This window comes from Oncorhynchus masou, chromosome 11 (genome assembly GCF_036934945.1).
Source record: "Oncorhynchus masou masou isolate Uvic2021 chromosome 11, UVic_Omas_1.1, whole genome shotgun sequence".
Taxonomy (NCBI): Eukaryota; Metazoa; Chordata; class Actinopteri; order Salmoniformes; family Salmonidae; genus Oncorhynchus; species Oncorhynchus masou.
This window is the reverse complement of record NC_088222.1, coordinates 20673528-20695498: the sequence shown is the minus strand read 5'-3', so window position 1 is coordinate 20695498 and position 21971 is coordinate 20673528. Positions and strand designations below refer to the sequence as shown.

General features: G+C 46.2%; 1 protein-coding gene across 1 annotated transcript; it reads left to right on the top strand.

Annotated features, from left to right (window-relative positions):
• Positions 1-960: 960 nt before the first annotated feature.
• Positions 961-21971, top strand: LOC135548297 (rapamycin-insensitive companion of mTOR-like). Its single transcript, XM_064977749.1, is given in 38 exon segments — positions 961-1185; positions 1322-1369; positions 2623-2720; positions 3339-3403; positions 3566-3697; positions 3789-3852; positions 4034-4160; positions 4241-4410; positions 4524-4591; positions 4713-4780; positions 4922-5004; positions 5262-5349; positions 5484-5574; positions 6619-6685; positions 6827-6907; positions 7074-7174; positions 7859-8024; positions 8116-8217; positions 8325-8371; positions 8466-8601; positions 8811-9010; positions 9236-9362; positions 9576-9740; positions 9888-9964; positions 10049-10127; positions 10231-10428; positions 10522-10614; positions 11020-11126; positions 11257-11495; positions 11618-12403; positions 12406-12718; positions 18598-18775; positions 18972-19056; positions 19238-19432; positions 19603-19761; positions 19884-20007; positions 20084-20222; positions 20300-21971. Coding segments are annotated over 38 exon segments (5190 nt in total). The 5' UTR covers positions 961-1136; the 3' UTR covers positions 20375-21971.

The window sequence follows — 21971 nt, the reverse complement described above, 5'->3', positions numbered from 1 at the left end:
ATTTGTAGAACAATCTGCAGAGTTCATCATTGATTATGGACCTCTTTGTAGTTGAATGTGAATGTTTTTATTAAATATGTTTATTTTGTTATTGTGTGCTGAATTATATTGTTTTATACACATTAGTGCATGTTTTATTATTCTGTTTTTATTTTAATGTATAGAGGGCTCTCTTGTAAAATAGATGTTTAATCTCAATGGCACTCCCTGTTTAAATAAAGGTTAAATAAAATAAATACAAATAAATAAATGAGGTGGGCAGAGTCAACCAAAAGCTAGTGAGATCCTATTGGTGCATTTTAGCATTATTTGCATATTTCCGTTAGGGAATGCCTTCTCTGTGAAGTGCATGCATGCAGTCAAGCAATTCACCCTTGCATTCCTTATAAGCACATTTTTTTAAATGGCAAAGGGTCAAGAAAACAATATTTTAGTTTTGGGAACAGAAACATTTCCAGAACTTTGGCCAATTTTCATCTAGCTTCATCTATCTTCTCACGCTGCCTGCCACTGGACTTCCTCTCATAACCATATTTGGTGGCGAGTGGAAGTTCTAAATGGATGCTTCGGAGTTATACGTCCTGTGAGACTCATAAAAGTAGTGGAATAAGAAAATGTATTACTTCAAAATGGAGATTGCGCTGCCCTGCTCTTACAGTCTCCATAACGGGGCATATACAATGATGCGACATCTATCTAAGTCTATGGTTAATATACCTCAGTGGCGCAACGTCGCATCACACTGTGGAAGTAGGGAAGTACTCCTAACAACTTCCAAGTGTAAACTTGCGTCTTTGGCTGTACGTCGGACAGGAGACACATTTCCAGCTACCAAAATCATACAATCAATTTCAGAGAATTACGGGCCAGACGGAAACACAACAAAAACTTGCCGAATTCCGGCTGTCATAAATCCACACTGTCCTCAAATAATGAATACACGAAATGTCTGGATTGCAAGGTGCAGACAGAGAGCACATATGCAAAACACATAAACCTATAATGTATATATTTGCTGCAAAAATAGTTTTCCTTTCATGAGACAACTGTGGTTGGGCAAGAGGCAATGAGTGCGGGATTTCTCGCGATAATCCCGGTTGATTCCGATCCGGTTAGTGCTGAATGATTCTGGAAAGATGGCGGTCAGCATCCGAGGCCGTCCGAGCCGAAGCGTTCGGATGCGAGGTGAGACAAGATATATTTCAATCTGGACCAGAGATTAGCAATCCTCCAAAACATAAAGCTGAACTTTCATTGTGCTTGTTAGTTGTGGTCTCACTACTAACCTTTATTGGTTGTTGTGCTTGCTTTGCTTTGACAGGTCGGAATGACAGTGGGGAGGAAAATGTACCACTCGATCTTTCCAGAGGTGGGTGAATCAGATTGGAAATTGGATATTCAGCATCCCATTTATTGAATCGTAGATAGCTATCCTATTATTAAAATGCTGATAGCTAGCTAATAAATGGCCGAACATCCTAATGTATCTGCATACAACATCCTTGTTACTAACAGGGTTTCTTTCCCCTTTATTTACATTTAGCTAGTTAGCATAGCTAGCAGTAATTCATAACATTATCATCACATTGTTGTTTGGATGCATCTGATTTGCAGTAATAGCTAACAGTGATAGCGAAATAGATAGAAACAATGAATGACATTAGCTAGAATCCTATCTTCCTGAATATGGCTTGTATAGCTACAATTCAACGCTAATTCAATGCCACTGGTTTTCAACTTGAGAAATGTGTCCCAGTCCGTTCCTTAATTTTTGTAGAATAGGCCCATGCCTTGTATTGAAGCTTAATACCAGCAGTTAGGACTGTCCTACCTTATCATCATGATCCACATGCTAAGGACCTTTATGCAGTGTTTATGTTTTTACATCATGGGAGAAAATGTAACTGTCCTTTTTCCAGAAATACACTGTCCCTGTGATAGCCTATATTTCCCCTGGGACACTTTACACTAATTCACTTCATGCTCCAAAGTTGAAGTCACTTGTCTGAAGCATAGAATAATACATTCTGGCCATTGAAGAATTGTAATGTTTTAATCATTTCTAGCTCTAATTTGTCTATTGCTACCCTCACTCTGAAGAATTGTTTACCTCAGGATATAATAAACATGTCATGGTTGTTTTCAAACAGACAAACTACAGTGCTAACATTCTGAATTTTAGTTGAATATATTTGATTAAACCCTGTTCCTCAAACACATGTTTTGCATTTATCCCGAGTAGTGTTGACATAACAACATGGTACAATTTGTTGAGCGTCTGCTAAATGACTTAAATGTAAATGTAAATGACAGGGACCTTCAAATAACACACAAGCATGTATATAGAACCTGTGGGTACTTTTATTCACACCAGACTTTACAGTCGTGTGTCATTACAAACTCTTCTTTCGGTGGGGCTACCTTTTTATTTTGGTGTGCCCTGATCCCAAATGTGTTTCTGTTTCCAGTTTATTGCTGGTCACATTCAATAATGAGGCTTTGTCATGCTCATGCTGGTCTCACCTGAACACTGCGTGTTTTGTTACTGTAATGTTTTGGAACAGAGTTGAGCCAGGTGAATAAACTTACTGACCACTTATTGACCTTGATGTATCATTTCAGATCCTTCAGACAACCTCCGGGAAATCCTACAGAATGTTGCCAAGCAACAAGGAGTCTCCAACATGCGCAAACTCGGTCACCTGAACAACTTCATAAAGGTTTGTGGGGCAACATCTCAGCAGACCATTAAAGCAGTGTTTCCCAAACTCAGTCATGGGGACCCCAAGTGGTCACGTTTTGGTTGTTGCCCTAGTACTACACAGCTGATGCAAATAATCATCTCGTCATTAAGCTTTGATTATTTGAATCAGCTGTGTAGTGCTAGGGCAAAAACGTGCACACCTTGGGGTCCCAAGGACCGAGTGTTGGAAAGACTGCAAAGGGATACTTTAGGATTTTGGCAATGAGTCCCTTTATCTACTTCCCCAGAGTCAGATAAACTCACAGATACCATTTGTATATGTTTACGTGAAGTTTGAAGGAAGTTACTAACGAGTGCTAGCTCAACTGCTAACTAGCATTAGTGAAATGACTGGAAGACAATGGTGTCTGCTAGCATGCCATTCAGATGCCCATAGACAACCATTCATTGCGTTAACTCTAATTACTATTGGCTTGTGAAACTACCTCTAACTTCCTTCATACTGGACACATAGACCTAAAAATGGTATCCACAAGTCCTCATTCCCAAAATCCCAAATAATCCCTTTAAGTGGATGTAATGTTTGTGTTTGGATGTGTTCTTATCAGTTTTTTTTTCTTCCCATCTGTCACAGCTTCTCTGCAAGGTCGGCCACTCAGAAGAGAAGCTTGGGTTTACACATGAAGAGATCATCATTTGGTGAGTCTTTTGAGAAATGAATCTTCACCAGTGCTACATGTACAGTACTAGCTGTTTCTCTGGGTTGATTTTGGGATGTTTCCACTATACCATGATTTAAAATGCAGATTAATTGTTCCTCTCTCTCTCATATATATACTTTCCGTCCTTCCCCTGTTCTAGTCTCCGGTTAGCACTGTTGAACGAGGCTAAGGAAGTGCGAGCTGCAGGGCTGAGGGCTCTACGCTACCTGATCAGAGACAGCACTATTCTCCAGAAGGTCCTCCGTCTTCAGGTGGACTACCTGATCGCCAGGTGAGTGCTACATCTATGCTGTGTGTGTCTCTTATGCCAATGTTGAGCCCACTTAACCTTTCAACCACTAATTGTGTATTTTTATCTCCAGGTGCATAGACATCCAGCAAAGCAATGAGGTGGAGAGGACACAGGCTCTCAGGCTGGTGCGAAAGGTGAGACACCCCAGCCTCTCCCTAACTAAATTGATATTAGTAATGTACCGTTCGGTAATATGTAGAGATGTGACCAGTTAGATGTCTATCTGGTAAACATAAACATCCCTCTATCACCCGAATACTACTATGTGAGATGCGTGTGAGACACATCTGTCCCCTCTCTGCTGTCCCTCTACAGATGATCACTGTGAATGCACTGCTCTTCCCCCCGTCTGTCACCAACTCCCTCATTGCCGTGGGCAACGATGGGCTACAGGAGCGAGACCGCATGGTTCGCGCCTGTATCGCCATCATCTGTGAACTTGGTAGGTGACGAGCAAACACACACACTTATCTATACAATAGGTGGTATGGTTAAACCCTGTGTGATTCCTTTGTTCTGCAGCTGTGAAGAACCCTGTGGTGGTGGCCCAGAGGCGTGGTCTCAGCACCATTCTGAAGAACGTGATCGACTGTCAGCTGAGCCGCATCAACGAGGCACTCATCACTACCATCCTACACCTCCTCAACCACCCACACACACGCCAGTATGTGCACTCGGATGTGGAGCTCGAGGTACTGACAACACACATACACTCTTGCACACAGAGCAGCATTCATTAACAGGAATTTGATGAATTGGATTATTTCCTCTTTGAATGAGAGTTCTTTTTCTGTTTCTCTTCCAGCAAATCCTGGCCCCTTACACTGACTTCCACTACAGACACAATGCAGACACGGCAGAGGGGCAGCTCAAGTCAGTGCATGATAGTGCAGTATATTTAATTATGTCCTATGCAGTGTATTTTATGGAGTGTTGTATTGACTGTTTCAATAATTTGGGAGATTTTAATCATGCATTTTGATGTCCACCCCAGGGAAGACAGGGAGGCTCGTTTCCTGGCAAGTAAAATGTCCATAGTTGCTTCCTTTCGCTCCTGGTCAGGTAAACTTTACCCCTTCATATTCAATTATATCTGAGTTTGAGCGTGTATATACCCTGATATCTCTTATGTGATATTAGTGGTGTAGTATAAGCAGGATGAACATGTTCCTATCTGACTCTACTCTCTACATCTCACTCCAGGCATCATTAACCTGTGCAAGTCAGGCAACTCTGGAATCCAGTCTCTTATTGGCCTGCTCTGTATACCAAATATGGAAGTAAGGGTAAGTATAGCATCAAATAAACATGATCAGCACCTGACAACTGAGGTGAAAGAGAATGCAGTATCCTCCAGTTTACCTCAAGATTACTTTATGGTTGTGCTCAATAACATTGATCACAATGTTACTCAGTTTAATGTAAGAATGATGTTGGGCACACCCCAAAAACTAATTATTTTCTGTCTTCTCATAAAAATGTTCTAAAATGAATGAAGTCTCTTTTAATGTGTGTAAACCTGGTTCCTCTCGACCTCCCACAGAAAGGCTTATTAGAGGTGATATATGATATATTTCGGCTCCCCATGCCGGTTGCGACTGCAGACTTTATTGAAGCACTTATCAGTGTGGGTGGGTACAATGTCACTTTTTTTCTCACTTTTTGTGTCTTTATTCACGTTAAGAGCCTTTCTTTTCTCATCATATATCTCATGTACCATGTATTATTAGGTAACAAAGTATACTTGTCTATATTCCTCCTGTAGACCCTAGCAGGTTCCAAGACAATTGGAGGTTATCAGATGGCTTTGTGGCTTCTGAAGCAAAAGTTATCCTTCCACATCGAGCTCGATCAAGGTAAGAACCATCACTTATTTGAACTCTTTAACTCATGAAAGTTAAATCTAGAATTGGCTTCCTATTTCGCAGCAAAGCATCCTTCACTCATGCTGCCAAACATACCCTTGTAAAACTGACCATCCTACCAATCCTCGACTTTGGCGATTTCATTTACAAAATAGCCTCCAATACCCTACTCAACAAATTGGATGCAGTCTATCACAGTGCAATCCGTTTTGTTACCAAAGCCCCATATACTACCCACCATACGCCCACCATACGCTCTCGTTGGCTGGCCCTCACTTCATACTCGTCGCCAAACCCACTGGCTCCATGTCATCTACAAGACCCTGCTAGGTAAAGTCCCCCCTTATCTCAGCTAGCTGGTCACCATAGCATCTCCCACCTGTTGCACATGCTCCAGCAGGTATATCTCCCTAGTCACCCCCAAAACCAATTATTTCTTTGGCCGCCTCTCCTTCCAGTTCTCTGCTGCCAATGACTGGAACGAACTACAAAAAGCACTGAAACTGGAAACACTTATCTCCCTCACTAGCTTTAAGAACCAACTGTCAGAGCAGCTCACAGATTACTGCACCTGTACATAGCCCACCTATATTTTAGCCCAAACAACTACCTCTTTCCCTACTGTATTTAATTTATTAATTTATTTTGCTCCTTTGCACCCCATTATTTTTATTTCTACTTTGCACATTCTTCCATTGCAAATCTACCATTCCAGTGTTTTACTTGCTATATTGTATTTACTTTGCCACCATGGCCTTTTTTTGCCTTTACCTCCCTTATCTCACCTCATTTGCTCACATCGTATATAGACTTGTTTATACTGTATTATTGACTGTATGTTTGTTTTACTCCATGTGTAACTCTGTCGTTGTATGTGTCGAACTGCTTTGCTTGATCTTGGCCAGGTCGCAATTGTAAATGAGAACTTTTTCTCAACTTGCCTACCTGGTTAAATTAAGGTTAAATAAAAAATAAATAAATGATTGAGGAAAACATTGTCTGCATAAACTCCATTTGTTCTCTTACTGTCCTTAGGCCTGACCTAATGGATAATTACCTGGCGTTGGTACTGTCTGCCTTCATCAAGAGTGGACTTCTTGAGGTATGGTCATCAATATCAGGATCGATAAGTTTGTGTATATTCAACCAAAAATGGCAGTTGCAAATCTGTCTATTGGTACCTAAAGATCCCACACACAAACCGCTATTGTCTGTCGTGTAAAGCCTGTGTACCTCTCAACAGGGTCTTGTTGAGGTTATCACAAGCACTGATGACCCCATCTCTGTGCGAGCCATCATTCTACTGGGAGAACTGCTTCACATGGTAACTCAACTCCCTGTTTGCTCAGCTGTTAACATTGTGAGGTCAGTGAGCTGGTCCAGAGGAGGATATGCTCTAGGAGTTTTTGACACGTTTTTATCGTCCCAATTTTGAATTTGTTTTGCATGGTCCCCATTGTTGTAACTGTTTATTTCTGTTTCCCTCCCAGGCCAACACCATCCTCCCCCACTCCCACAGCCACCACCTGCACTGTCTACCCACACTCATCAACAAGGCTGCCTCCTTTGACATCGCCCAGGAGAAGAGACTGTGAGTGACAACTACCTACCATAGAGGACATTTCTTGGGGTCACTATAGACCGGGACCATTGTGAGGAATTTACTCTCTCGCAGACAGGAGAAAAGACTGTATGACTAGTTACATGAAACTCTCTAACCTAATCCTCATTTAACAATATACACTGACTGTACTAAACATTAGGAACAGCTGCTCTTTCCATGACAAACTGACCAGGTGAATTCAGCTGAAAGCTATGATCCCGTCACTTGTTAAATCCACTTCAATCAGTGTAGATGAAGGGGAGCAGACAAGTTAAAGAAATATTTTTAAGCCTTGAGACATGGACATGGATTGTGTATGTGTGCCATTCAGAGGGTGACTGGGCAAGACAAAATATTTAAGTGCCTTTGAATGGGCTTTGAGTGTGTCAACAACTTAAATGTTGCTGGGTTTTTCACTCTCAACAGTTTCCCGTGTGTATCAAGAATGGTCCACCACCCAAAGGACATCCAGCCAACTTGACACAACCGAGGGAAGCATTGTAGTCAACATGGGCCAGCATCCCTGTGGAATGCTTTCGACCCCTTGTAGAGTCCATGCAACTCAAATTAGGAAGGTGTTCCTAATGTTTTGTACATCCAATGCATGTGCTACAAGAGTTTCATATTATTAACACGGACACTGACACAACAGCTGTTTTCATAATTTTTCAGACGGGCGAGTGCAGCGGTCAACTACCTGAAACGTTTCCACGAGAAGAAGAAGAGAGGACCCAAACCCAACAGCCTGTACCTGGACCACATCATTCGCAAATCGAAGGCTTCACACTACTGTAGAGACCAGCACTTTAGACCACAGAGAGATATCTTTGTCATTAAGGTACATATCAAACCATGCCCCTGTGTTGCAACACAAGCTTCTTGGATTTCTTGGAGTGGTATTTGTAATGCTGTCCTTGTTTGCATTGAAGGACACTGAGGATGCTCTTATGATGAACCTGAGAGACAGCCACATCCTCAACCACAAAGAGAACCTGGACTGGAACTGGGTTCTCATCGCAACAATATTGAAGGTGAGTGGACTACAACTGCAATAAATACTTATTCCAGTTAGTGTCTTTTACAATACTGTCCTTTTATAATTGTTATTTTTTTAAATGTTTCCTTTTCCCATCTGTAGTGGCCAAACGTTAACCTGCGGAGCAATAAAGATGAACAAATGCACAGGTAAGTACCATTATAACCACTTCTTTCACCTCCTGTTTGTAACTGTAGCAAACCAAATGTTCTCTCTGTCTGACCCCGGGTTCTGTTTCTGCAGGTTTGTGCGCAGGCTGCTGTTCTTCTATAAGCCCAGCAGTAAGCTGTACTCCAGCCTGGAGCTGGACCACAGTAAGGCCAGGCAGCTCACTGTGGTAGGATGTCAGTTCATCGAGTTCCTCCTGGAGTCTGAGGAGGTGAGAGGGTTTACTATGAGGCAAAATTTGAATAGACTACTGATATTTACACACAGCGGACTAGAATTGCACTATCCAGACCTATTAATGATACGTACACAAAGTTAAACAATTTTATATTGGAACTCCATTGATAATAACAAATTGAGTTACATGACTTTACATGACCTCTCTCTATGAATGTCCAACATTACCCCTGTCTGTGTCAGGATGGGCAGGCATACCTGGAGGACCTGGTGAAGGACATAGTCCAATGGCTCTCCTCTTCCTCGGGGCTCAAGCCTGACCGCGGTCTCCAGAGCAACGGGTTGCTCACCACTCTCAGCCAGCACTACTTCCTGTTCCTGGGCACTCTTTCCTCACACCCGCACGGCGTCAAGATGCTGGAGAAGTGCAGTGTCTTCCAGTGGTCAGTCTCTCACCGTCCACTAGTCTGTTTTTCCAAACATGTACTCTGATCGTACCTCTTGGGAGATCCCTAATATCTTGGAAAAAGTCCCATTTAAAGATGCCTTTTTAAGCTGCTGCAGAGAGTTTCCTTTGTCCTCTTTCATTTCATCTTCACTCAAGTCATTGTGTTGTAGTGTGTATGGAGCAGTACATTGATTCTCTGTATCCTGTGCTCTCCTACTAGCCTGTTGAACATCTGTACTCTGAAAAATCAGGACCACCTGCTGAAACTCACTGTCTCCATACTGGACTACAGCCGTGACGGGCTGTCCAGGGTCATCCTGTCCAAGATCCTCACTGCTGCCACTGACGTAAGAACCTCACCACTAACACAGAAAACACACAGATGGAATTCAAACATTAATTGATAAATCTTGGTTTCATAGAGGTGGTCGGAGTAGCTTGCACAGGTGTTTGGAAAGCAACATTATGAGCAATTTGGTTTGTTGTGTTTTCAGTGGAGCATATGTTAGTGTTTTTGAATGACAGTCTGTCCTCTTCCGCCCTCTGTTGGTGTGCCACAGAACTGCAGGTTGTATGCCACTAAACACCTGCGAGTGTTGCTTCGTGCCAATGTGGAGTTCTTCAGTAACTGGGGCATCGAGCTGCTGGTCACCCAGCTCCACGACCGCAACAAGACCATCTCCATGGAGGCGTTGGACATACTGGACGAGGCCTGTGAGGACAAGGTGAGGGATGAGGGGCCTGAGTGTCTGTTGTGGTACCTTGCTATGTGCTGTTTCCTGGGCACTGTTATACCTTAGTCGTGTACTTTAGTTTAGTCCAGCAGCTTTTGACTCCAGAAGTGTATTAGCTGGTGTTTTTTTTCCCTTCAGGCAAACCTCCATGCTCTAATCCAGATGAAGCCAGCTCTCACACACCTGGGGGACAAGGGTGTCCTGCTGCTGCTACGGTAAGCTGCTTTGAGAACTGAGCTATTGTTTGCTTTTCTGTATTAGGTCCCTTTGTCTCTGACCGCTGTGATTCTTATCTCCAGGTTCTTGTCCATTCCAAAGGGCTTCTCCTACCTAAGTGAGAGGGGTTACGTCACCAAGCAGCTAGAGAAATGGCAGAAGGTACATTTATACTCAACCAACAATGCCATAAATTATGATTTGCATCTTTTCGCTGTCACATGAAAGCAAAGAAAACTCATTTTTATATCATTGTGTTTTGCAGGACTATAACCTGAAGTATGTGGACATGATAGAGGAGCAGCTGAACGAGGCTCTCACCACATACCGCAAGCCTGTCGATGGAGACAACTATGTACGCAGAAGTAACCAAAGGTTACAGAGGCCAAATGTTTATCTTCCTGTTCATCTGTATGGCCAGCTTGTCCATGATAAGACAGGCTGCCATCTACTGGAAGTCCAGGTAACTGCATCTACTTGAACCATTCACTATTACACTAGTCGAGGAGCAATTACAAGCATAATGCGTATAAACCCTTTTCGTCTTTCTCTTCAGAATGTGGTTCCTGACCTAAGCTACACTGTCCGTTCCCCAATGCTGGACAAGTGGGAGGGCATCAAACAGCTAAAGGCAGCACTTTGGGCCTTGGTCAGTATAATTAAGCAATAAGGCCCGAGGGGGTGTGGTATATGGCCAATATACAACAGCTAAGGGCTGTTCTTATGCATGACGCATCGCGGAGTGCCTGTATACAGCCATTAGCCATGGTATATTGGCCATATACCACAAACCCCTAAGGTGCCTTATTGCTATTATAAACTGGTTACTAAAGTAATTAAAGCAATAAAAACATGTTTTGTCATACCCATGCTATACGCTCTCATATACCACGGCTGTCAGCCAATCTGCATTCAGGGCTGGAATAATGGGGAATAATAACTACCATAACTGTTATCATCAGAGTTCCACAGTTATGTGCCAATTATTGATAAGATTCTCACATAGTTTTCATAATAACATGAGTATTAATGTTGTTCAACTGTTTGTTTCCAGGGTAACATAGGGTCATCAAACTGGGGGTTGAACCTCTTACAGGAGGAGGGGGTGATCCCTGACATAGTGGTTCTGGCCCAACACTGTGAGGTTCTCTCCATCAGGGGGTAAGGCACATTGATATTTGCAACTCCAATATTCAAGGTGCTTCTAACGAAGCAGCATGCTTGTACTGTCCCAAAAGAGTACTATATCTCTGTCCAGGATCTCTCTATAATGTCTGCTGTCTCTGTGTAGGACGTGTCTGTACGTGTTGGGGCTGATCTCAAAGACGCGTCAGGGCTGTGACATGCTGAAGCAGCACGGCTGGGACGCTGTAAGACACAGCCGGCGGACGCTGTGGCCCGTTGTCCCAGACGACATGGAGCCCTCCCCCAACCCGCCCAGCCTGCTGTCCTCTGTCCCCTCCACCCTCAGCCTCGCCTCTGACTCCACCAGCTCTAGACACAACAGTGAGAGTGACTCCACACAGCCCAGTAAGTCTCAGCCCAGTAAGTCTGTTATCATAGTACTGGTATTCATTTATTTTTAACCTGTACAGTATCGCCAAATGTTTACTCCATACTACTAAAAGTTAACCTTGAGTGGTCATTTCCAGGTATGTACATCATGGACGATGAGCGGCTGGAGAACTGTGACCTGTCGGACGATCCTCCCATGTACATGAGACCCAAGTACAAGGACCGCAGCCCCTTCACCCTCCTGGCTTCCAGCCACTTCCGTAACCGCCTCCTCCACTCTCTGTCGCTCTCCGGGAAGATGCTGCGCAGCACCAGCGACCCCAAGGGCACCACCAGGGACCACGGAGGAGGGATGGAAGAGGATCAGGGGCGCAAACGCACCGTTACTGAACCCAGCTACACCTTTGGATCTTCAGATGTCTTCCCAATCTATAATGACGGCCACCTGCCCAAAAGCCCCTCTGTCAACCTAGAAACTTCCATTGTGGGCAGCAAGACGCCTGAAAACCAGGGCAGCACACCCAACTTCGGTGAGGGAGATGGGGAGGGGAGGCTGCCAGGCCGGTCAGTGGGGGTAGGAGGGTCAGGGCTGGGGGTGGGGGAGAACCAGAGAGAGCAGACTAGCCGAGAACGCCTGGCCGGGGATGGCCCGTCCGGAGGGGGCGGGGGGGCTCAGTTTAAATCGCGCAGTCAGAGCTTCAACACGGACACGACCACCAGCGGCATCAGCTCTATGAGTTCCAGCCCCTCCAGGGAGACCCTGCCCTCCACCATCGACACGGACGGTGTCAGCCTCAACAGTGTGATCAGCGCCCAGACCATCCAGACCCTGACCTCCCTCACCCCCCAGCCCCACACCGCCCACCTCTCCTCCCTGTCCAAATCTAGCTCTACCTCCCTGGTGCCCCCCGGCTCCTCCCACACCCTCCCCGCCGCGCCCAGTCTCTCAAGTCGCCTTCGTTGACCACCCTGAGCGGCCTGACGGACTGCAGCCTCATGTACTCCAACTCCCGCGACGCGCTGGGCTACGCCACGCTGAAGTACGCCACTTCCTGTGACACGTACGCCAGTCAGCGTGATGCGCTGGGCTATGCTACTCTGAAGAGGCTGCAGCAGCAGAGGATCCACTCGTCCCTGTCCCACAGCGAGGCTCTGGCCTCCCCAGCCAAAGACGTGCTCTTCACTGATACCATCACCATGAAGACAGGCAGCCTGGACTCCAGACTCACCCCACGGCGGTAACACACACATACACACTCACTCAGTCCCCCTTGACTCGTACTTGTCCACACACACACACTCCCTTAAGAACTCCTTTCCTAGAATCTCCCATGACTAGTACTGACTACTACTTCTCTGAATACTCCCCCCTCCCTCTTTCTCAGATCTTCAGTTGCCCTTTCTCTTACTTCCTCTTGTTGCTCCCCTTTCTCTTTAGAGGCTTCTCATTCTTTGATGACAAGATCAACTGAGTTTGACCTCTGCACTGGCTTGAATTAGGTTTTCCTTCTGTAATCTCCTGAAATATTGAGTGTTGTTTTCCTAAAACAAGAAAGGGCCTTGCCCAAAATGTTGCGACAAACTTGTAAGCACAGAATCGTATAGAATATCATTGTATGCTGTAGCGTTAAGATTTCCCTTTTTTTTCCCACTGGAACTAAGGGGCCTGGCCCGAACCATGAAAAACAGCCCCAGACTATTATTCCTCCTCCACCAAACTTTACAGTTGGCACTGTGCATTGGGGCAGGTAGCGTTTTCCTGGCATCTGCCAAATCCAGGTTGGTCTGTCGGACTTCCAGAAGGTGAATCGTGATTCATCACTCCAGAGAACGCGTTTCCACTGCTCCAGAGTCCAATGGCGGCAAGCTTTATACCACTCCAGCCAACGCTTGGCATTGCGCATGGTGATCTTAGGCTTGTGTGCGTCTGCTCGGCCATGGAAATCCATTTCATGAGGCTCCCGACGAATAATTATTGTGCTGACTTTGCTTCCAAAGGCAGTTTGGAACTCGGTAGTGAGTGTTGTAAGCGAGACGATTTTTACGCGCTTCAGCACTCGGCTGTTCCGGTCTGTGAGCTTTTGTGGCCTACCACTTCATGGTTTAACCGTTGTTGCTCCTAAACGCTTCCACTTCAACAGCACTTATAGTTTACCGGGACAGCTCTAGCAGGGTAGAAATTTGATGAATTGACTTATTGGAAAGTGGCAACCAATGACAGTGCCACATTGAACGTCACTGAACTCTTTAGTACGGGCCATTATACTGCCAATATTTGTCTATGAAGATTGTATGGCTGTGTGCTCGATTTTTTTTTTTTTTTTTTTTTTACACCTGTCAGCAACAGGTCTGGCTGAAACAGCTGAATCCAATAATTTGAAGGGTTGTCCACATAATTTTGAATGTATAGTGTATTTGTTTTTTTGCATGGGCTGTCTCAATCCACTGCATCTTCCTATGTCAGCCTAGTGCATAGCGGTGGAAGGTTGAGCTACAGTCTCAATCCACTGCATCTTCCCATGTCAGCCTAGTGCATAGCGGTGGAAGGTTGAGCTACAGTCTCAATCCACTGCATCTTCCCATGTCAGCCTAGTGCATAGCGGTGGAAGGTTGAGCTACAGTCTCAATCCACTGCATCTTCCCATGTCAGCCTAGTGCATAGCGGTGGAAGGTTGAGCTACAGTCTCAATCCACTGCATCTTCCCATGTCAGCCTAGTGCATAGCGGTGGAAGGTTGAGCTACAGTCTCAATCCACTGCATCTTCCCATGTCAGCCTAGTGCATAGCGGTGGAAGGTTGAGCTACAGTCTCAATCCACTGCATCTTCCCATGTCAGCCTAGTGCATAGCGGTGGAAGGTTGAGCTACAGTCTCAATCCACTGCATCTTCCCATGTCAGCCTAGTGCATAGCGGTGGAAGGTTGAGCTACAGTCTCAATCCACTGCATCTTCCCATGTCAGCCTAGTGCATAGCGGTGGAAGGTTGAGCTACAGTCTCAATCCACTGCATCTTCCCATGTCAGCCTAGTGCATAGCGGTGGAAGGTTGAGCTACAGTCTCAATCCACTGCATCTTCCCATGTCAGCCTAGTGCATTCCCATCCACTGCATCTTCCCATGTCAGCCTAGTGCATAGCGGTGGAAGTCTCAATCCACTGCATCTTCCCATGAGCCTAGTGCATAGCAGTCTCAATCCACTGCATCTTCCCATGTCAGCCTAGTGCATAGCGGTGGAAGGTTGAGCTACAGTCTCAATCCACTGCATCTTCCCATGTCAGCCTAGTGCATAGCGGTGGAAGGTTGAGCTACAGTCTCAATCCACTGCATCTTCCCATGTCAGCCTAGTGCATAGCGGTGGAAGGTTGAGCTACAGTCTCAATCCACTGCATCTTCCCATGTCAGCCTAGTGCATAGCGGTGGAAGGTTGAGCTACAGTCTCAATCCACTGCATCTTCCCATGTCAGCCTAGTGCATAGCGGTGGAAGGTTGGCTAAGTCTCAATCCACTGCATCTTCCCATGTCAGCCTAGTGCATAGCGGTGGAAGGTTGAGCTCAAATCCACTGCATCTTCCCATGTCAGCCTAGTGCATAGCGGTGGAAGGTTGAGCTACAGTCTCAATCCACTGCATCTTCCCATGTCAGCCTAGTGCATAGCGGTGGAAGGTTGAGCTACAGTCTCAATCCACTGCATCTTCCCATGTCAGCCTAGTGCATAGCGGTGGAAGGTTGAGCTACAGTCTCAATCCACTGCATCTTCCCATGTCAGCCTAGTGCATAGCGGTGGAAGGTTGAGCTACAGTCTCAATCCACTGCATCTTCCCATGTCAGCCTAGTGCATAGCGGTGGAAGGTTGAGCTACAGTCTCAATCCACTGCATCTTCCCATGTCAGCCTAGTGCTTCTACCTCAATCCACTGCATCTTCCCATGTCAGCCTAGTGCATAGCGGTGGAAGGTTGAGCTACAGTCTCAATCCACTGCATCTTCCCATGTCAGCCTAGTGCATAGCGGTGGAAGGTTGAGCTACAGTCTCAATCCACTGCATCTTCCCATGTCAGCCTAGTGCATAGCGGTGGAAGGTTGAGCTACAGTCTCAATCCACTGCATCTTCCCATGTCAGCCTAGTGCATAGCGGTGGAAGGTTGAGCTACAGTCTCAATCCACTGCATCTTCCCATGTCAGCCTAGTGCATAGCGGTGGAAGGTTGAGCTACAGTCTCAATCCACTGCATCTTCCCATGTCAGCCTAGTGCATAGCGGTGGAAGGTTGAGCTACAGTCTCAATCCACTGCATCTTCCCATGTCAGCCTAGTGCATAGCGGTGGAAGGTTGAGCTACAGTCTCAATCCACTGCATCTTCCCATGTCAGCCTAGTGCATAGCGGTGGAAGGTTGAGCTACAGTCTCAATCCACTGCATCTTCCCATGTCAGCCTAGTGCATAGCGGTGGAAGGTTGAGCTACAGTCTCAATCCACTGCATCTTCCCATGTCAGCCTAGTGCATAGCGGTGGAAGGTTGAGCTACAGTCTCAATCCACTGCATCTTCCCATGTCAGCCTAGTGCATAGCGGTGGAAGGTTGAGCTACAGTCTCAATCACTGCATCTTCCCATGTCAGCCTAGTGCATAGCGGTGGAAGGTTGAGCTACAGTCTCAATCCACTGCATCTTCCCATGTCAGCCTAGTGCATAGCGGTGGAAGGTTGAGCTACAGTCTCAATCCACTGCATCTTCCCATGTCAGCCTAGTGCATAGCGGTGGAAGGTTGAGCTACAGTCTCAATCCACTGCATCTTCCCATGTCAGCCTAGTGCATAGCGGTGGAAGGTTGAGCTACAGTCTCAATCCACTGCATCTTCCCATGTCAGCCTAGTGCATAGCGGTGGAAGGTTGAGCTGTCATCTTCTTCCCATGTCAGCCTAGTGCATAGCGGTGGAAGGTTGAGCGTCTCAATCCACTGCATCTTCCCATGTCAGCCTAGTGCATAGCGGTGGAAGGTTGAGCTACAGTCTCAATCCACTGCATGAGCTACAGTCTCAATCCACTGCATCTTCCCATGTCAGCCTAGTGCATAGCGGTGGAAGGTTGAGCTACAGTCTCAATCCACTGCATCTTCCCATGTCAGCCTAGTGCATAGCGGTGGAAGGTTGAGCTACAGTCTCAATCCACTGCATCTTCCCATGTCAGCCTAGTGCATAGCGGTGGAAGGTTGAGCTACAGTCTCAATCCACTGCATCTTCCCATGTCAGCCTAGTGCATAGCGGTGGAAGGTTGAGCTACAGTCTCAATCCACTGCATCTTCCCATGTCAGCCTAGTGCATAGCGGTGGAAGGTTGTCTCAGCATCTTCCCATGTCAGCCTCTCAATCCAGTCTCAATCCACTGCATCTTCCCATGTCAGCCTAGTGCATAGCGGTGGAAGGTTGAGCTACAGTCTCAATCCACTGCATCTTCCCATGTCAGCCTAGTGCATAGCGGTGGAAGGTTGAGCTACAGTCTCAATCCACTGCATCTTCCCATGTCAGCCTAGTGCATAGCGGTGGAAGGTTGAGCTTCTCAATCCACTGCATCTTCCCATGTCAGCCTAGTGCATAGCGGTGGAAGGTTGAGCTACAGTCTCAATCCACTGCATCTTCCCATGTCAGCCTAGTGCATAGCGGTGGAAGGTTGAGCTACAGTCTCAATCCACTGCATCTTCCCATGTCAGCCTAGTGCATAGCGGTGGAAGGTTGAGCTACAGTCTCAATCCACTGCATCTTCCCATGTCAGCCTAGTGCATAGCGGTGGAAGGTTGAGCTACAGTCTCAATCCACTGCATCTTCCCATGTCAGCCTAGTGCATAGCGGTGGAAGGTTGAGCTACAGTCTCAATCCACTGCATCTTCCCATGTCAGCCTAGTGCATAGCGGTGGAAGGTTGAGCTACAGTCTCAATCCACTGCATCTTCCCATGTCATCTCAATCCACAGTCTCAATCCACTGCATCTTCCCATGTCAGCCTAGTGCATAGCGGTGGAAGGTTGAGCTACAGTCTCAATCCACTGCATCTTCCCATGTCAGCCTAGTGCATAGCGGTGGAAGGTTGAGCTCAAGTCTCAATCCACTGCATCTTCCCATGTCAGCCTAGTGCATAGCGGTGGAAGGTTGAGCTACAGTCTCAATCCACTGCATCTTCCCATGTCAGCCTAGTGCATAGCGGTGGAAGGTTGAGCTACAGTCTCAATCCACTGCATCTTCCCATGTCAGCCTAGTGCATAGCGGTGGAAGGTTGAGCTACAGTCTCAATCCACTGCATCTTCCCATGTCAGCCTAGTGCATAGCGGTGGAAGGTTGAAGTCTCAATCCACTGCATCTTCCCATGTCAGCCTAGTGCATAGTGGAAGGTTGAGCTCAGTCTCAATCCACTGCATCTTCCCATGTCAGCCTAGTGCATAGCGGTGGAAGGTTGAGCTACAGTCTCAATCCACTGCATCTTCCCATGTCAGCCTAGTGCATAGCGGTGGAAGGTTGAGCTACAGTCTCAATCCACTGCATCTTCCCATGTCAGCCTAGTGCATAGCGGTGGAAGGTTGAGCTCAGTCTCAATCCACTGCATCTTCCCATGTCAGCCTAGTGCATAGCGGTGGAATAGGGTGGAAGGTTGAGCTACAGTCTCAATCCACTGCATCTTCCCATGTCAGCCTAGTGCATAGCGGTGGAAGGTTGAGCTACAGTCTCAATCCACTGCATCTTCCCATGTCAGCCTAGTGCATAGCGGTGGAAGGTTGAGCTACAGTCTCAATCCACTGCATCTTCCCATGTCAGCCTAGTGCATAGCGGTGGAAGGTTGAGCTACAGTCTCAATCCACTGCATCTTCCCATGTCAGCCTAGTGCATAGCGGTGGAAGGTTGAGCTACAGTCTCAATCCACTGCATCTTCCCATGTCAGCCTAGTGCATAGCGGTGGAAGGTTGAGCTACAGTGGTGATTATCAGACCACAAGACACAGGAAAATTGGTCTTCTCACGAAAATGTCTGTAGTGTCAGAATGGTTTGTCCCACAAACTAATATGATTTTGGAATGAGGTATAAGACGAGCAGGTGGACCTTACCTGCCTCCTAACTCACTGAATGTTTATTTTATCTCCAGGTTCCTGAAGGCTCTGAGTTTTGCCTCCCTGGACAAGGAGGATCTGCTGAGCCCCATCAGCCAGAACACTCTGCAGCGGTCCTCCTCAGTGAGATCCATGGTGTCCAGCGCCACCTACGGCAGCTCTGATGACTTCATCGGCCTGGCGCTGCCAGTGGACATTAACAACATGTTCCAGGTACTGACCATCGTATGACCCCTCTCTCTGAACCCTCTTTCCTCTCTCATACCTGATCTATCATTTTATTTTACTTCTATTCTAGATATTTTACAATAAATTTAATTTATTTACCAAGCTATTTAAAGACCTCTATTTAAAGTTGTGTCATAACTCCATGTTAATATTTGGATAAAGCTGAGTGTTTTGTTCCTAGATAAAAGAAACACCATATTTCCTGAAGAGGACCAGCCCTCCCTCTGAGGACAGATCTGCCAAATTCTTCTCTGGAGACTCAGATGGTAAGAAACAGCCCGGGGCCAACACAATCTGTTTTCTTCAGTAAGGAGTTGTATAACACTGAGTTTAGCACAGGAGGAATGATGGCTCTGCTACTGATAAAGGAGGCCCACTGAGGACCAACAGGCTTGAATAAAAAGGGGGGAAATGCATGATCATGTGGATATGTGCCCCTTCTCCCAGGGCCCAGCCCTCACTCCAGGCATGCAGTGCTTCGCTCCCAGCTGAGCATCACAGAGCTGATGGGGGTGAGCCGGGCGGAGCAGCAGAAGTTGCTGGGCTCAGAGGAGACTGGTCTACAGGAACACAACGATGACAACTGCCTCTACTGCACTGGGCTCTCTGTGCTCGGCTTCAGCGCTTCCAATAGCAGCCCAGGTCAGCGGCAGATACAAACACAGAACATTATGCTGTTTATCAATTCGTGCTGTTTATCAATTCGTGCTGTTTATCATTTCGTGCCATTTGCATCCTTGTACTTTCTTGTATGTTTATATTATTAGCAGCCAGAAACCAATTAACAACCTAAACTCACGTTTCTCCATCAGACTTGACAGAGGAACCCCCTTTCTCAGAATGGTGCGGTCCGCCTGTGCAGAACCACCTGGAGGTCATGGGCCAAACCAAACTGTCAGGGGTGTCCGGGTGCAGTGATGCTGTGTCTCAGGGCTCCCCAGGAAGCACCCGCAGCACTGAACTGATTTTGGGTAAATGTCATGTTTTTGTTTTCTCTCATATCATGCTTTTGTCCAAGCGAAGGGTTTTCTTTTGTTGTTGAATATGGATGGACTAAACCTACTGGCTCTCTGTGGTCTATCTCCCCCCTCAGGAGTGAAGTCCATTCCAGAGGAATCTCCAGCCGGCAGGGTTCTCCTCAGGAAGGAGGTCCTGCGTCTCGTGGTCAACCTCAGCTCCTCTGTGGGGATCAAAGGCCACGAGACTAACCTGCTAACGTAAGAGAGAGACACACACACACACACACACACACTCAAACCGAGGTTGATATCCCTGTGTCTGTTGTCTTGACAGGATCAAGGAGAAATTCCCATATGCATTCGATGACATCTGTCTCTATTCTGAGGTGTCTTACCTGCTTGCCCACTGCATGTTCCGTCTGTCCGCACGCCGCTTCATCCAGGAGCTCTTTCAAGACGTGCCATTCATTCCGGTAAACAACACACACATTCAAAAAAAATAAACATTTCATGTTGGCTGTTCTTCTAGTCACTTCTGTCTCTTCCTTAGATGTACGAAGAGGCAGAGGCCATCCTCTCCAAGCCCCCAAAGAATGGACCGGCCGACCCTCCCACTGAGCCCTGAGTCAACCCTACTGCCCTTCTGTCTCACAGCCTGTCAAACCCTGAGTCACCACTACTGATCTTCCAGTCAACCACAACCCCTAAAGCCTGAATCACACCCCACCCCCGGAACCTTCAGCTTACCCTCAAACCTCAACCCCCGGAACCTTCAGCTTACCCTCAAACCTCAACCCCCGGAACCTTCATTTAACCCTCAACCCCCACCCCCGGAACCTTCATTTAACACTCAAACCTCAAACCTTGGACTTCGTAGCCCTCAAACTTCAGTCAACCCACACCCCTGACGTGTGAGACAACCCTAACCCCTCAACCACAAACGCTTGAGTCACTACCAACCACAGCTCTGTAGGGCCTGAGTCACCTTCCACCCCCACATCCTCCCTTACCTCTCCATACCAGAGTGCACTCACTGTATGTCCTCCTGGGATTTGGACTAAAATGAAAATATGGAGGGAAGAAATATGTTCTTCCTATTGACTAAGTTTTAGATATGATGGATGATAACGCAGGATAAACAAATATTATTATTTTTTTTATCTGATCAAATGATGGCAGCCAGCTATGAGTGTTTTTAACAGAGCTCATTTTTGGGAAATTCTTCACAAACTGAGCTTGGATCACAATCAAATCCAAATGACTTAAAATGGTCCATCATTCCTGAGGGCTTCCTCAGTTATTTTGAATATATGACTGCATCCCAACCACTGGTGTGAAATACCACAGCATGTTGTTTTTGGCTTGGCTTCTCCCAAAGTGGATCCATTGACTTTGACTAAAACACTAAAGAGTAGGGTTCCTCTGCATAACACTAAAACCTCTCTGCATCTGGAGAGAGGACCATGCTATTGTGAAAATCATTGCGCCTGAACAAAGAACAGTGAAGGAGAATAGTGATAAATACTTTTGGTATTGCTCTATTTAATGATGGCAGATACAGGTCAGCCAAATGATCATCATTCACTGGTGCAGTTTGGTGGTTGTCTCTCTTATTTGTTGATGTGCTAAAGAGGAAATGTTCCTTCTTGCCCTTTGCTGGATTTTGTTTTGTTATTTTGTTTAGGACTTTGTTTGTCTGTGTTTTTAAGCGTTTATATTAAGAACTGAACAACTACATGTAGGAGTGAAATCTACCAAAACATTGCCATTGAACATCTGTCTGTGCGTTTCAGCACAGAAGAGTTATTAACGGTCAGTTACTCAACTGATGATTGAAACTACGGCTGCATTTATTTTTGTTTACGACCTAGAAATTTAAACCCTAAAATAAAAGTGCAGGGTTGAAACGAGATTTGGTTCTCATCAAAGTGGAGGAAGACCTGTATGACTGCTACCCCTTCTGTCATAAATTTCTTCAGAACATGGTTCATGAAAACAGTCACTATTTGATGGCCATGTAGAGTTGCTGCTTCATTCCAGTCATTCAGTAGCCATTCCCATCAGTTTCCATTCATTCCTGTCCGTTTCCATTCCACAGTCAGAAGCCATTCCCATCAGTTTCCATTCATTCCTTTCCGTTTCCATTCCACAGTCAGAAGCCATTCCTGTCCGTTTCCATTCCACAGTCAGAAGCCATTCCCGTCAGTTTCCATTCATTCCTG